The sequence below is a fragment of the Mastigoproctus giganteus genome, chromosome 4 (genome assembly GCF_048544385.1).
Source record: "Mastigoproctus giganteus isolate SK-2022 chromosome 4, ASM4854438v1, whole genome shotgun sequence".
Taxonomy (NCBI): Eukaryota; Metazoa; Arthropoda; class Arachnida; order Uropygi; family Thelyphonidae; genus Mastigoproctus; species Mastigoproctus giganteus.
Genome location: NC_143578.1, coordinates 83821884 through 83839422, shown reverse-complemented (window position 1 = coordinate 83839422; position 17539 = coordinate 83821884). Strand labels below are relative to the sequence as shown.

Genomic DNA, 17539 nt, shown 5'->3' with positions numbered 1-17539 from the left:
TAGATAAAATATTCATAATATAAATAGCATAAAGATACTTTTAAAATTTTAGGTTACTTGTAGACTTCATATGCCTCCACAAACTTCCTTTACAAAACTAAAACATTATTGTGTGAATAGGGTACGTGATACAGATCTGAAACCACATTCAGGTGATAGAGGAATATCTTACTTAATTAGTGGTCTTGTTCGTGAACACCTTTAGTTACTTGTTCAGGTGTCCCGTTTATGATCCAATTCTTCCCATTTCTCAACAAATTTCTGTTCTTTCAGTTTTGTCATTACTCAAAAGCTTCTGTGCACTGACATAGCATGTTACGCAGCTTATGACTGGCATTTCATGTGGATTTCACTGGGATTTGCATAAAACTTCTTTGAAGTTTTATGCAAATAAAACTTCAAACAGCTCCACCACACCCTCACTGACTTTTGCCACCATCCTAGATGGAATGATTGCAAAAAACAGGCATCCCTTTTGAATTGTCCACACTGTTTCCTGAGCTGTAGGTCTACTCTGCTGCTTTTTAAACTGTTTAGAAGTATTACATAACAGTGGTTGCATAGTATAGTAACAATGCCACTTGACCCTAAACACTATGTACTAGTGTTTAGGGTCAAGTGGCATTGTTAGTTTCCCACAAACTCTGCAATCAGTTCACTTGTGTTGCGTACAGTACCCTGTGAAGGCCAGATAGTGTGAGTGATATGTAGTTTTTGCAGTGTAATGTAAGTTTATTTTGTTCACCTGGCCTCTTAGCCTAGAGGACCCTGTGGAACACCAATCACTAGTTACTGTACTAGGCACAGGGAGCCAGGCCAGCTAGAAATTAGATGCTCTAATGGGGCTAAACCTGGCATCACCTATTTTTGTTGGAAGAGAGTACGGAGGTGACACACACTCATAAGTGTGTGTCACCTCCACACAAAACTTATTTTCATAAGTTTTGGAAAATAGGTGAAGGCAAGTGGCAAGGTGGATGATAGGAAGGCTTCCACTGGGAAATTGGAAGAATCAGGTGAGAATTTTTTAAGAAATGTGCAGGGATAGTTGAAGTGAGGGGAGGGGGGGGGATGTTAAAGGAGAAGAGAAAGTTAAAGAAGCTAGGAATCCTAGTGGGCAAAGTAGGGAAGTGAGTTGGGCATGCACCCTGTAGTGGGACCTTACCACTTTCAGGAGGAAGAGGAGGATAAACATAGTACTAGGGCAAAAGCCTCAGTGGTGGGAGGAGCAGTGTGCTTCAATATAGATCCTGGGAGTAGATCTGAAGTCTGCTGCCTACAAATATCCAACACCAGTATGCTCTCCTAGTGTCAGCATGTCCTAGCCTTTGTTGCCAATTCACCAATGAAACCCAAACCAACCCTACTGAAATTCCCAGTAACATCCCCAAAAGAACATTCCAATTGACCCACCAATAAATAGCTATGAGGAAATTCAATACGAATACAGCACAGAAGTCTACAGCAAAGAAAACCATAGCCTCATACTCCATGAGAACCCCCCAGTACAGAACCGGTTCTGTACATGGGTAGGATTGCTTGGAATATCAGTTTGCTGAATGCATGTTCACCAAGTTAGGTAGAGTTGTGTGTCTATGCTACTGAGTGATTGGTGGTTGTTTGAGGTGGGTGGAGTGTGCTGCATAAGTACATCCCTTCTTAGTGAAGATTTCCTGTGCATAAACTAATAGGTGTTTATATTTGTCACTGTTTATCAGTATCTGGTATTCTTCACCTTTTGGTAATGGCCCTACCTTTAATACAAGCGTGTTTCTGGGAAAGTCGTAGTTGAGGAAAGTGTGAAGAATGTGTTCCCAAAACCCTTCTCCACATGAGCAGTGCAGGGTATATCTGCCACCCCCAGTGAGTGTAGTTTCTTATTGAAGGGTCCATGGCCAATGATAATGTAGGTAACATTCAATACAGGTGCTAACTGGGGAGATTTTCTTAAGTCTCAGCTATTAATCTGAGGAATGAATCTGTAAGTTTCTCTATCAATTGTGGAGGCAATCCATCTGTTCTGCCATTGTCTATGGAGTTTTTGCAGGATTTGTACCTTTCTTTCATATTATTTGCCAGATTTATAGTCACGTTCAGTATTGTAGCCATTCTCTGCTTCCTTAGATTATACATTAACCATCTGTTATTACTTCCAGGTCAAGTGGAAGATTTCCTGTTATACTTGAAGGGCACAGGTGGATGTGGTCCTGCATGCTTGAGAATATTATCATCTGCAAGGACTCAAATTTCCTCCTGATCCTTATTTTATCTACTCTATGTCGTATGGCACCTCCCATAGATCACTACACGCAGGACTATACTTTTATAAAATGATATCAAAGACTTCTCCTTCAGCCCCCAGTCTGAGCTGGTGATTCTCCTTATCATGCTAAAAAACTTCTGTAATTGACTTTTAATATATAATATGTGTTGTACAATTGTTAGCTTCTGATCTACATTGATGCAAAGATACTTACATTGCTTTGCATGAGAAATTGGTTTGTTTTTTAATTTGATATTTGGAGGTCTACACTCACTCAGCTTCCCTTACATTAGTATAGCTTTTGTTTTACTCGATGAGATTTATAGCATGTGTATTGTGGCCTTCTCTAATATTTGGTTTAAGACTGCATTTGCTTTTGTTTCTAGTTGTCAGCGAGAGTCCGCTCCCACCACCAGAACCAGGTCATCAGAAAATCCAACAGCTTGGTTAAGGTCAAGCTCCTTCATCAGAAACTCGTCCATGAGCACATTCCAACAGAAGGGGACTAGCACAAAGCCCTGTGGGCTTAGTGCTAGTCCCAAATGGGATGAATTCCAACTCGTGTTGGAATTCATCCCATTTGGCAGCTTTTATGGTACCTGATACTGTCTTGTGTTCTGTTCTCTCTGATGGGTGTGATACTGTTGTAAAGTGAAAAAAAATGGTCTGGTGATTAGAAATAGACCAGTTTTTATTGACTTTCGAATCTGTGATCTTTGTAGATAGAGCTGTACTTGCAAGAGTAATGTCTATATTGCTCTCTCACCTTGCAGACTACTATAAGTTTTAGGCTGATTTGGTTTGTTATTAATTGCCTGGTTGTGTTATTATAAACTCCTAATGAACTTTGAGGATCTGATGTATGGTCCTATGTTTTGCTCTGCCACAGATTGGATTTGCTGTATGAAGGTGATTATTATTCTATCAGATAGTATCAGAGTCAAGTCCTGTTGCAGGTACTGCAACTTACCTTCTATGTTTTGACTTGGAGGGGTAGAGAGAGATTATGTATATTGTACCATGTTATCCCATATTCTGTGCACATGTTCTGTGGTGTTAGGGAAGTTATTTTGATTACTTGTTTGTGTTTGTTTGTTTGTTATTTGGTTTTTAGGAGCATTAGCAACTAAGGCCATATTGGTCCGGGATATGCAGTGGTCATTCCCTGACCTTTCCGTATTTGGTGGTCACGGGCTTGAACCCCGATCTAATCAAGAAGTGTGTGCTATGCACTGCTGTTCCTGCCCACCTGGCTACGGAGGCACCTGATTACTTGTAAATCTGATTGTTATTCCTACAATGGATAAAAGGGTGGTTGAGTGGGAGAAGACAGGGAGTGGTAATCAGTGGATGCTGCTCTTCATGAACTAATGTTATTAGTGGAGTCCTCCAGGGTTCGGCCCACTGTTGTTTTATATATTTATCAATGATATTGATGAAGGTATATCAGGCTTAATTTCCAAGTATGCAGATGATACAAAGGTTGGCAGGGTTGTTAATGATAGTAACGGCAGTGTGCTACTGTAACAGGATCTAGAAAATTTTAGAAGCTGCAACTGAAGTTTAATTGACAAATGCAGAGTACTGCATATGGGTAGCAGTAATCCCAGAGAAACATACCAACTGTGTGGTACTACACTTAAGGTAGTAGAAAATGAAAAAGACCTGGGAGTAATTGAAAAAAAAAAAAAAAGAAGTTTTCTGATCGGTACAGACAGGCTGCCAGAGGAGGTGTATGGGGTATTGTCAGTGATATCAGTGATATATACAGGAATTTTGCTAGGAGGGAAAAGGGGGTAATTATCCCTTTGTATGGTCGGGCTACACCTTGAGTTCTGCATACAGGTCTGCAGGTCTCATTTTGGGAAGGATGTAGAGTTGCTTGAGCAAGTACAGAGAAGGGCAACAAGATTGGTGGGGGGAACGAAGGGTCTTCTTACCAAAAAAGGCTTAAGTTCTGCAAATTGCAGCATCTGGAGACTAGATACCTAAGAGGTGATCTGATAGAGTTGTAAGTTCAAGGATAAGGCCTTGAATGGGTTGAGCAGGCTGAATTCTGAGGGGGCATAAATTCAGATTGAGGAAAGACAGTTGTACGATAGATGTACAGAAATTTGCCTTTAGCCAGTGGGTAGTTGATTGCTGGAATAAAATTCCATCTGTCGTTGAATAAATTCAAGGAGGAACTGGACAAACCTTTAAAGGGAATAGATGTGTGATGAAATTCGGTTTTTTTTTTTTTTTTTTTTGCTTATGCTACATAAGCTTTTATGCTTGCTTTCCTACATCACATGCCTCTACTACTACTACCACCCAGGAGGTAATAGTGCCATTCTCTATTATCCTATAACTGAAAGAATTACCCCTGCACTCAGTCCCTCGGAGCATAGGATTCCTGTAGGCAAAGGATGTCTATTCCTTTTTCTTCCATGACTAGTCTGACTTTATATACCATTAATCTCTGTGGATTTAGTTGCACAAACTTTAACTCCATGTGAATTTCTTTCTCATAGTGTGGGGCCATAATTGGTTTTTAGTCTGATCTGCTCTGCAGCTTTCAGGTGCGTGGGGATTAATCTCAACTGGAATGATTACAATCCCATCTAGCAGCCTTGCAGTTAGGACACTTTGGGAAATCAGCCATATTTAAAAGATCTGTGTATTCATAGCCCCTGCCTGCACTCTGACCACAAGAACTTTCCTTTTGTGGACATGTGTTTGGGACTGGTGCTCGTATTTTAGACATATGTTACACCTAGTCACCAATACATATTCTCTATACTAGTGACTTGACCAGCTTAGGTAAGCTCTCTGCTGTGTCTGCAATATTCCCCATAATTTTGTGGAGACATCTGCCACCCAGTTAACACTCCATTAGCTGTGAATTTTGTGCTAACTTTATATTGAGCCCCTGTCAATTCCTCTCTTGTCATATGGTCACAGAAATTTTTATCATATATTTCATCCAATAAGTCCTCTTTGGTGGTTTCTTTAGTGATGTCAAATAACAAAATGCTATGTCCTCTGCTTTTGGGGCACTTTAGCTTTCAGTTCCAGCTCTGTTATATTCTGGTCTATTATCAGCTTTGTAACATCCTCTTTTGTCAGTGTTTCAAAGACTCCATTGTTTCTTATCTTTCTGAAAGATCCGATTTTTACTGTTTTGAGCCATTCTTTTAAGCTGCTCTTCACATAATCTGTTACTGCCTCAGTGTTTGTAATGATGCTACCATCTGTTGCCCTAATATACTTATAGTAGGGTCCTTTTTAGTTTAAGTGGGTGTCTTTGTCCTTGTATGTTTCCGTTTTGTCCCTACTCTTATTTTTGTCACTGGTGGTTGCTGTAGTATTTTTATTTCTATTTATATTATCCTGCGCTTGATATTTTTTGGGCTTTTCCTCTTGTGGTTTCAATCTTTCATTTTCAATAGAGAGGTCCATTAGAATTCTTTCTATCTTGGACCATGATTTTATTAGTAATTAGTATTTTTATCAGCACATGTTATTTAGTTATATTTGCCCATAAATTCTTCCATTTCAGTTCTTAGGGCAAAAACTTGGTCCAGCTCATCCAGAACTGTTGACATATTTCTTTGGTCCTCCGTTGTCTCATCATCCTCTGAATCTGAACCAGAGGTTATTATTTGAGATTCCCTCAGCTTGTTTAGAGTGGTGCCTACATCTCTCTCTCTTTCTCTCTCTCTCTCTCTCTCTCTCTCTCTCTCTCTCTCTCTCTCTCTCTCTCTCTCTCTCCCCCCCCCCACTTGATGGAAGTGCTCACCATTTCCGTCACTGAGGGCACACCAGTTTGGCAGGAAGAAATCCAGTTGTGAATGCAAGAAATGCATCTTCAATGACATGTTGCACCCTAGTTTTTCGACTAGTTTTCTAGGAAACTAGTCGAAACATTTCAAAAGGCTTTCCACACTGATTTCTCACTATCAGGACACATTCCAACTGTTCATCTTTGAAAAGTTTCCTTATATGTGGACCAGTGAAAACACATGCCTTAATCTTCTCTGTATTAAGCCTTGAGAATTTCTCTTACAAGTATGTGAATGCAGGACTGTTCACTTCCAAAGCCATCACAAATTTTTTCATGAGCCCCCAGTTTGATGTGGAGTGGTAGAAGCAAAACTTTATTTGGATCTACCACTGGTTCAAATGCTACATTCTTCATTCCAGGTGTTAATGATTTTCATTGAGGCCAACTCCTCCTCTTGTAGTCATGTTCTTTGCACAATTATCCCACTCGCAGAGAAAGCAACAATACTTAGTGTAACCCTTTTGTAGTCCTAATAAAATGGCGATTACCTTTAAATTACCACCTATCTGCCACTCATGCTTCTAATAGTGTATATCTAAGAGGATATTCTCCATGTTTACGTTTGTTTTTTTTTTTTTTTTGTGGACGGCATATGCAAGAGGTATTGAAGGCAGCATATTTCCATTATGTAATAACACAGCCTTAAGGCTAACCTTAGAAGTGTCTATAAATAGTCTCCATTCTTCAGGAACATGCCTCATGTTCGTTGCTGCCATTAGACCATCAACATCCTTACAAACATTGAGTTCACCTTCTGTTTGATAGAATTTACCATATCTTTATTTCGAGTATGAAATGTTGTTGCTTTCACAGAATGATCTAGAAGAAAGATTTCAGTGTTGTAGCCTTGAGGCCAAAAGCTCTCTGCCTTATTCTTCAGTAGTTGGAGATCCCTGATGAGGTCATTAAGCTCACTTTCTGTGATCTTATGGTTCAGAAGGATAAAAGTTTGGACAAAATGGCAGATCCCTAGGTACAGGTGGCTGCTGTACTTCTTCATATATATCAGGTTGAAGTTCATCAGAGGGTACAGAAAAACAGGAGTACTACCTATTCATGAATAGGAAGTACTTCACCATGGGGCATGGGATGAATTGCGGATGGTATATTTGGGTACATCACTGTCCACTCTTTCTTAAATGTCATCCCTTTTCTAATAGGAGGCACCATACAGAAGTAACAGTCTGTGACTTGATTTGTTGGCTCCCTCCTTATCATGGGCACTGCGAAAGGTATAAAACATCCCTTTCGATTCATCCATGCGTTGAGTTTTGTGAACAGGTAGTGGAGCCCAGTTCTTGTCCTGGTCGCCTACTTTACACCCAAAGTACAAGAAGTACTTTGGGTGTAAAGACCTCAAGACCATCTTTTTAGGGTCCGTAGTCTAATGAAGAACCCTAGTTGTCACTCAGTTGTGTGTCTGTCTGTCACATCATTGTATCTCTGGAACCACTCAACCTACTGACTTGAAATTTTGCATGGGCTTGTACATCATGTGGGCCAACGTAATACCATATTGATCGTTGTTGGCAAAAATTTGTCTGAGAAATGTGGGGGGGGGGACAAAATGGTGTCAACAACCTATAGCTTATTATACACCGTTGAAAAGAGCTTAACGAGTAGGTTTAAAATATAATTTTCATGCCTCCCTCTATTTCCATCACTAATGGAGCTAAAAATGTAAAAATCACATTAGCTATGCATTATTCAAGTTTTATCAAGGGAAACTATTCTGATTGAAATCTATCATTTACTTTTTGTGTTAAAATTAAAAAAACAATTTTTTATTGCACTTTGATAGCTTGCGTCTTTGTACTAAGTAACTCTCCTTTTGGTGACAAAAAGGTTGCTAAATAGTTGGTTAATAATTAATTTATAAGTTAATTCTAATAAAGGTCATTTATAAATTTTGTGACGATAAGTATTTTTAACAATTTTCAAAGCTAGAGTTGTCCCGACAAGGAGGTGCTCAGAGAGCCAGTGTTGAGGTGGTGGTGGAGAGGCTCCTGCACAGAGTCATGCAAGGCCCTCACCTGCCAGTCGTTTCTCCCCGAAGACTTTAATCGCTTCTCCAGGAAGAGTCGTTTCTCCCACACTTGTCATTCACAACAACTGGAAAGACTCAAATAGACGATGTTTTCATTAGTTCCTCAGTTTTAGGCCAAGCTGGGGTACAAGAAACTTTTTTCAGTTACCATAAAGCTCTCTATTTGAGATACTACACTGACGACCATTCAAGACTACGGACACTTCATCCTGAGTGCCCGGCACTCAGTAGTTGACCGATTTATTTCATTCGATGTGAACTCGTTTACTGCTATACCGCTCCCAAATCCAAAAACATGCCTAAAAAAACAAGCTGGATACTCAGATCAATTTGGGCTTCTTCAGCCCACTCCACAACTGGACCTCAGTGACCACCCTTTATCCCCATTTTTGGCAGAGATCTTTATGGAGAAGTTTGAAAGCCAGTGTTCCTTAACATTGTTACTCCCACCCCAAAATTCTGGGGTAGATTCATTGATAATGTCTTGGCAATCTGAAGCAACAACCAAAATGCTTAAAATTGTTCTTCAACACTCCTAACTAGCAACATCCCAAATAAAATGTCAAAATGGTAAAAGAAACCAGCACAAGACTCCCATTCTTAGACATTTTTTAATTATAAGAGAAAATATCTCCAAAAAAATGTTTGCAGAAACTCTACCAATACAGGCATCATTCTGAATTTCAAATCATCCTACCCCGACTCAACCAAAGTCAGGGTAATTAATTTCTTCATCCTCGAGGCTCTTAAAAGTTTGCAAAGGATTTGATCCAGGAAGAAATTAAATACATATAAAAAAAACAACCATGAAAAAATAAAATAGCAGATAGTTCATACAATTTGTTTTAATTAATTAAACATATAATTTTTGTGCAACTTCTTTTCCATTTCACTTAATTTCTTTAATTCATAAAAAAAAAAAAGCATAAATTGCAGCCATTATCAACCCACTGCAGGATGGAAGCCTCCTCAATGATCCACGTTAAGGAGGTGGACCATAATCTGCCACTCTGGTCCAGTGCAGGTTGGCAGATCAACCGTATTTAGCAGTCAGGGACTTGAACCCTGGTCTACTCTAAGAGCATGTGCTACTGCATTCCCACTTGGCTATGGAGGCCACTGTTGTGTTGTGACTAAACCTCATTCAGTTTATTTTTCTAGACTTGACAGTGACAATTTTATAATTATATCACATAATTGATTAAGAATTGTACAACACATCTTCAAAACTAGTAGTTTTCCTCATAATTCACAAAATTCCTTTAATTTAAAAATAGTGTATCATTTTATGTAACCATTTCTATATAATCATCCCTTACTTTTACTCTAAATCTGACAGTGATATCCAGAGGGATTTAAAAGTGTTGTTAAATTGGCCACTAAATAGTTGGGTTATTGGGATGTTTTTTTTTGTAAAGTTTTCTTTTCATCTTGTTTCAATGAACTGATTTTTTTTTTTTTTCTTTTTTTTTTCCTTTAAAAATTTTATATGGATGCAGTGTTGTTTAACCTTTTATTAGGATAGTCACATCATTTATTGATGTTGATGGACATCCTGCAATAGTATGCTGATCATTCTGTACTGTTCTTGTTCTTTGAACTTTTCATGCCATTTAAGTACTGTGGATCTTGGTACAGCAGATTCTTCCACAGGTTCCAGCAGATTCTTCCAGAGGCAAAAGTTAAAATGCTTCTGTTGGTGTTTCACTAAATAGGATAGAATTGCACACTTGCTTGCTATTCATACATTATTTTCATTGAGGGAGTCCTTTTTTTAAGTTTGATCCTGATTTTCAGAAATTATTGCAGACCTGTAGAGGCAGAAAACAATACCTTAGAGATGAATATCTGACAGACTTTAAATATACACGGTTTTTAAAATCATTTTACATTTTGAGTAGTAAAATTAGTCTTTTTATTATTATTACTCCTTGTATGAAGTGCCACAAGTATGCCTGCATACACATCTTTTTATGTGTAGCAGTTTTGACCAAGAACAACTTATTTGTGGTTCCCGACCTTTTATACTTCCCTGTTACCTCACCTCCTATAACTTCTTGTTTTCTAAGATGAAATTGCAGATCAAAAGACTGAGATTTAATGAAATTTACAAAATCCATACAAAATCATAGAACTGGCAATTCTGTCTGGATCTGAATGCAATCTCAGAACAGAAGTTCCTGTCATATAGTGGCACTTTTACGTTTCAACTGCATTCCCAGTCCAGAAAGCAAAGAATTAAATCATGCAGACTCAAGTTGCAAAAACAAGTTGTAAGCCTTAAATGTTTTGTATCTCATTAGTTCTTCCACCAAAGAAGAGCTTGTGATGTTATGACCTTGTTATCAAAATTGTTTTTATACATATATACGTGCCTTCCCTCGCTTTGGCCAAAAAAGTATAAAAACTTTTGTAATTGATGTCAACAGATAATTAAATGATATGCGAATGTAAGTTGTCGCATAGTACAGTCATTAGTTTCTTGGTAGATAAATACTGTAAGATTTCCTGAGCTTCTTAGTCAATCTGCTCATGGGGAAGACAAGTGATCTTTCTGATTTTCAGAACAGTGTTATTGTTAGAACAAATTTAGAAGGAGGAGGAGCCACCATAGTTGAGAAAAAAGAAATGACTGGTATGTTGAAAGCAACCATCTCAAAAGTACACAATGAGCGGAAGGTAAAATGTGAATACAGTTCTAAAAGGAAGAAATGCAGCAGAAAGTCAGTATTCCAAGAACGAAACCACAGGAGTTTAAATTGAGTTGTGCTTCAGAAATGTAAGACTCACCGTACAAAAAAACATAAAATAAATCCCAGACTGAAAGGTTCAATTTGAGGAAAGAAAGACCCATTTCCAACTGAATTATATGGCTGGAGTTGAATAATTTCACTGTAGTGATGACACCAAACACAAAGACTATGGAACAGCAGAAAAGGATCATGTAGTCTGTCTCAATTTACGCTTTTTTTTTTTTTTTTTTTTTTTTGCACCAGTGGTAAGGTGAATGTGGTGTGAGCCATGAGGCTTCATGAGAAGCCTTTCATCCAGACTGTCTCATGTCCCCACCCAATCAGCTGGAGGTGATATCATCGTATGAGGTATTTCCTGTTGGTGCAGACTTGTTCGCTCTCACCAAATAGAAGCCATGAATATATTTTATCAGATCAACATCACCCTGCAGTGCTTCATTTTAACATAGATTGCAATGGATTCTTTCAAGGCAACAATGCCGCAAATATCCACCATGGAAAAATTTGTATCTGAATGGTTCAAAGAACATTCCTAAGATTTCCAATATCTACCCTGGCTGCCTAATTCTGCAGAACTGAGATTGTCTTGATTATGTCAAAAAAGGCAGTTCAACTTTGCCTTTCTCTCCTGATTACAATACAGCAGCTAACAAACATCATGATGGAAGGATGGTTGAATCTGGAGCTACTTATAACTCCCTTAGGTATCTTGTAGAATCCATGCCATAATGTGTATAGGCTGTAATTTGGGCAAAAGGTGGCCATACTAGATATTGAATAAAGTTTTCTAATTTTTAGGGGTGTGTGTGTGTGTGTGTGTGTTGAAACTAGTACTATACGAACAGTGAAAATACAAGTGGGACTAAATTATGATTAAGGGTTTTGCAGAGGGAATATACCTGATAAAATTATTATAATTAAATTGCAAACCAATTATGAAAAAATTTAGATCAGTGAGGGTGTGTCTGTGCATGTGTGATTGAATCCTTGAAAATGCCAAGATCGAATATCATGAAATATCACCACTTTTAACACTGCTAAAAATCACCCACCACAATATGAGCCAATATATGGAATGAAAATAAATTAAAACAGGGTGACCATCTCTTTTCAAATAGGCAAAAGACAGTGGCAGTGGTGGTGATGGAATTGTTGCATTTCAAATGTTAAACAGATCAGATGTTAAAACACCACACCTAACATAATTTATTAACATACTGATGCATTAGATTTGCTTATTGTGATGGTCTTTATGTAGTAAAAAATTAAAGCAGCAAAGAAACCTCACAAATAAACAAAATTAAAAGTCACAAACAAAGCCATATAAGCAAAGTTAAAATAAAAACAAGAATATAAATTAAATTGACTATAGGTGGTACAGCAGAGCTTACCATCTCAGCTCACTACCACCATATTACATAGATTGAAATTAAACTTAATCGAAGAATAGCAAATAAAGAAACAAAGAAAAAGGAAAGGCAAACATTGGTGGCTATAAAAAATAACCAACTGCATGTTGTCTAAACATAATGAAAGTAAATTCCGGGGGTAAATTAAATTAATTAAGTAAATAAGTTAGCAGACTTCTAATGAGGGGGGGGTCTATTTTAATTTATTTTCATTCTGTATATTTCTCACATTGTTAGGGTATTGATTTTTAGTATTGTTACTGTTGTTAATGTGATAATTCAGAGTAGTTGAAATATCACATTAACGACAATCTTACCATTGCTCAAGGGGTGCAGTGGCTTGTAAATCTGCTGTGTTCTTTGCCTTTTTTATTTAATTTATTCAAAATTAACAGTTGCGTATTCCTTCTGTAACACTTATTCCTAATTTAGCACCACTCCAACACACGTATACTTCATAAATGTTTCTATATGAATAGAACTGATTTTTGCTGTATTTGCATCTTTAATTTACTTGCATTGCATTCTTCAAACAACATATAGTTGCTTATGCTTTGCAGCCTCTACTTGCTTTTCTTTGTTTATATTTCTTTATTTGCTATTTTACAGTATTACTTCAATTAAATTTAATTTCAGTTTGTGGGTGTGTGTATTTAGACTGTTTAATTTAGTTTATTTCCAAATTCATTGTAATTGTAACTGTGCCTGTACAGTTGTTCTATTTAATTATGGCATTCATTAAATTTTCCCCACCTGGACCCTTGGAAATACATTCTCACGTTAAATCTTAATCAATGATTAAAAATCTGAAATTTTTACAACTTCTTAAATATAGTAAAACTTTTACTGCAGTTGTTTCTGGCGTGATTTTTTTTTTAGTTTTCATACAAAAATTGCATGCAAGAACCTGACATCTTTGTAAGTATTTGAATTTTTGCTTGAATGGTAGTGTGATACTGGACAAGCACTGACACAGCCCTTTGTTAAAGTTTTAAGTTACTTGTTTTTCTTCTCCCACTAGTTCATTAAACATTTGCAGTCTTACTCCAGTTGTTTTTGAAAGATTTATTACTATTTTCACAGAATAAAATTGTGATAAGTGATAAATTCTCTCCAAATGGCTATTATGCTGCAGGAAGCAAGTTATGTGGATTCAAATTTCAGGCACTTCACACTGCATGAAATTTGAAACTTTTGACAGTGCACAAAATTTTAAATAAACCTGAAAACAGAAGTAATTAATAGTATTGAATATACATTATATAATTTAACCTTTTTTAATAATACAGTATTTATATACATAATAAGCAGAAATATATGTTCATGTACATGTTTGAAATGTCATGCACTTAAACCTTTTAAACTGGAAAATGGAAGAGTGTCTAAGAGATTGGTGTTTATATTTTATCTAATATGTTGGGGTTTTTTTTTTTGTTTTTTTTTTGAAATTTTCCGTACAATTAATATTTTCTGTAAAAAAATAAAATAAATCATTGCATGTTTTAAAATTTTTAATTTTTCATTAATACTTGAAAAGTACAATAAGTACTGCAATCCAATAAGAAGAGATGAAATATTGGTATTTTCTAAGCAGCATTAAAAAGAAAGTTGGTCACGGATGACCCATCACAGTTCTTGCTACATTTTGGGTGCTGCAACTGCCGGGTTAATAATGTTTTTCCATCTCATACACAAGTAGCATAGAGCCCTTCCCCCCAGAATATTTTTATATTTGTAGTACCTTGTCTTTTTTGCATGATATTTTGATTTTTTTTTTTGCATAGCAAGTGAAGTTTGTCTTATAAAACTTGCACATATTGTATAATTATACAGTATGTGCAAGTTTTATAAATTGAAAATGTTCTTAATAGTTTTTCTCAAAAAAAAAAAAGTGTAGCTTTTAAAAGAAATTATGTTAAAGTTTTCTGACATCACTTCCTGTATCAGAAAAGGCTTGCAAAACTATCAACATTGCGCCCTATAAACAGTAAATAACATAAAACAGAAAGTGCAATCAGTGTGAATTCAGAAATAAAATTTATTTAAAAAAAAAACATGTAATTCCAGTTGATTTGCAGAGTACTACTTCCTGTATTTAGTTCATCGTAAAGTGGGACAGATCTCAGAAGAAATTTTTGTGTGATAATGGAATTATTCATAATAAATGTTCAATGTGGCTACCATTTGCAGCAGCACATTCATTTGCACGATATACAAATGAGTCTCTTATTCTCCAAAATGTTTATCATATTTCTTGCAGCATCAAAGGCATTCTGAATACACCGCCAATGTACCTGACAAGTATTTATTTCAATGGTGTATAGCCTTTCACATCAGTCCTTTAGATAAAAATTTAACAGGATTCAGGTCTGATGATCAGGCAGGCCATTTCACTAGTGATGTGATTAGAATCTTAGTACAAGTGTTTGCTAAGACTTTTAGCACCTTCCTACGGATTAATTGGTAGGAAGGTGCTGAAAGGAAGTAGTAGCCTGTAAATCACAAAGCATTTCTTGTGCTTTTTTTTTTAATAAATTTTATTTTTTTGATTTCGTCAGTTGCCTCGTGTTTTTACATTATTCGCTATATACTAGTATACAGTTAATGTATACTAGTATAAAAGTTAATAATGTAAACACATGAAATTATCTGTGTTATCTTTGTATCCTTTTCTCTGAAACTGGAGATGACATCACAAGATTTTCAATTCCTATTGGAATTAACAGTAGAATTTATGACATGCAATTCTAAATCTTCCTGAATATTCATTTATTGGACAAGCCTAAATTTGAACAAAAATAATAAAAGTAACAGTAGAAACAAATGTGAACTGTCTATTATTTGTTTATACCAAATGTAGTCCATAAGTAATAAACAGTCCACAAATGTGAACTCTATTACTTGTTTATGTCAGATATGAAATTTAAAAGAATATTTCTTGATTGTAAAGTTTTTTTTTTTTTTTTCCCCCTCTTTGTACAGAGTAGTGATGGTGCACATTTATCTTGGGAGGCTCCCCAGACAACTTCAGGAGAAATCACAGAATACTCTGTTTACTTGGCAATGCGTTCTGCAACGACAGGCGGTCAAGGTGACACCAAAACTACCATTACATCAAATCCTTCACAGCTAGCTTTTGTACGTGTCTACTGTGGGCCAAATCCTTCTTGTACCGTTAGCAATTCTCATCTCTCATCTGCCCACATTGATACTACCACAAAACCTGCCATCATATTTCGGATAGCTGCACGTAATGAAAAAGGTTATGGACCTGCCACTCAAGTTAGGTGGCTACAAGGTAAGTTTCTTGATATACAGGTAACCCCAAAATCAACAAACAAGATTAAAAGGTTTTTAAACAAAACATATATTGCTAGTATACCCTTCATGAAAGCATAGTGGCTTTGCCAGTTGTCTTCCCTTTGAAAAGTTTTGATTACAGCTGCAGTTAGCCAATTTCATAAGAAAATAGGGTTCTACACGTGAATTATTCTGAGTTTTTGAGCCTACACAACATGCAAAGCATTTCTTAAAAACACTTGTACAGTCATAATACACCAAAAAAATTGCTTGAATAAAAAATATAAGAACTAGTTCACTATGATGTGAATAGCTGATGTGCCAAAAATTTGAAAGAACAAGAAACAAGAGAAAGGTTTTGCTTTGGTTCCTATATCAAAGCTCTTTTTATAGAGGCTGAACTGACAAGTCAAAAGTATTGTATTGAATTTCCCCAGGATTTTCCATAAGTTTCTTTATCACCAAATTGTAAAAACAGGCCCAAGAATACTCATATTACAGATACATTGTTACTCAATTACAGTAAAATCTCATTACAATGAATATTATTTTGATGAAATTTTTCACTCTAATTAAAATATATCTAAGTTCTGGGCTGCAGTTAGCCAATTTCATAAGAAAATAGGGTTCTACACGTGAATTATTCTGAGTTTTTGAGCCTACACAACATGCAAAGCATTTCTTAAAAACACTTGTACAGTCATAATACACCAAAAAAATTGCTTGAATAAAAAATATAAGAACTAGTTCACTATGATGTGAATAGCTGATGTGCCAAAAATTTGAAAAAACAAGAAACAAGAGAAAGGTTTTGCTTTGGTTCCTATATCAAAGCTCTTTTTATAGAGGCTGAACTGACAAGTCAAACGTATTGTACTGAATTTCCCCAGGATTTTCCATAAGTTTCTTTATCACCAAATTGTAAAAACAGGCCCAAGAATACTCATATTACAGATACATTGTTACTCAATTACAGTAAAATCTCATTACAATGAATATTATTTTGATGAAATTTTTCACTCTAATTAAAATATATCTAAGTTCTGGGCAGCTTTCTTTATTGTTTTGTTTTAGTGATTGTAAGTGTTGTTTCAATGAAACAGTTTTGGCAAAAAACAACAGTACAGCAAATTATTTTAAAAATCCACCTAAGCCTAAATTTACTAGTTTACTATGAAAGAAATGTTTTCTTTTGGAAAACTATGAATGCCATTAGTATTAATAGTGCCATATGATGCAAGAAAACTAAGTTTTATAAAATACCAGCCAAAAAAAAAAAAAACACCACCACCTCCGATAATTTGTATAATCCTTCCTTGAATTTATTAAAACTACCCACTTCCACAACAGCATGTGGAAGTTTGTTCCAGCAATCAACCACCTGCTGATTGGAGGCAAACCATCATATAATCTACCCTGCAATCATTCTTCCTCAGTTTGAATTTATGCCCCCTCAGCTGTGCACTCTGAGGAAAAGGAAGAATGCCATCAGCACTGATCATGCTCAATCCATTCAAAGCCTTAAACATCTCAATCGGATCACCCTGCATGTGCCTAGTCTCCAAATGCTGCAATTTGCAGAACTGAAGCCTTTCTTGGTAAGACTGCCCTTCCATTCCCTTCACCAATCTTGTTTCTTTCTCTGCACCCATTCCAACAGATCCACATCTTTCTTAAATGAGGCCTCCGGGACTGCATGCAGTACTCAAGATATGGCCTAACCATCAGCATGTATAATGGGATAATTACCTCCTTATTCTTTCTAGAAGCTCTTATATACACAGACTCCTTAAGTGCAGTCACTGCCATTCAATCTACTACTTCTTCCCGCCATCCCATTCTGAAACAGATCCGGTCTCAATTATATCAATATCAAACATGCAAACAGATGGTCACATTCTGTTTTATCCCTGGTCATGTGGGCATCCCAGGTAATGAAAG

At 36.4% G+C, this 17539-nt stretch overlaps 1 protein-coding gene across 3 annotated transcripts in view; it reads left to right on the top strand.

Moving 5' to 3' along the window:
- Hcf (Host cell factor) overlaps positions 1–17539 on the top strand; it is a 722783-nt gene that overhangs the window by 656308 nt on the left and 48936 nt on the right. For all 3 annotated transcript variants that reach the window (XM_090372788.1, XM_090372787.1, XM_090372786.1), the window contains one exon: positions 15281–15596. In XM_090372788.1, coding sequence (XP_090228914.1) covers positions 15281–15596 — 316 coding nt within the window. The remainder of the gene's footprint in view (positions 1–15280; positions 15597–17539) is intronic.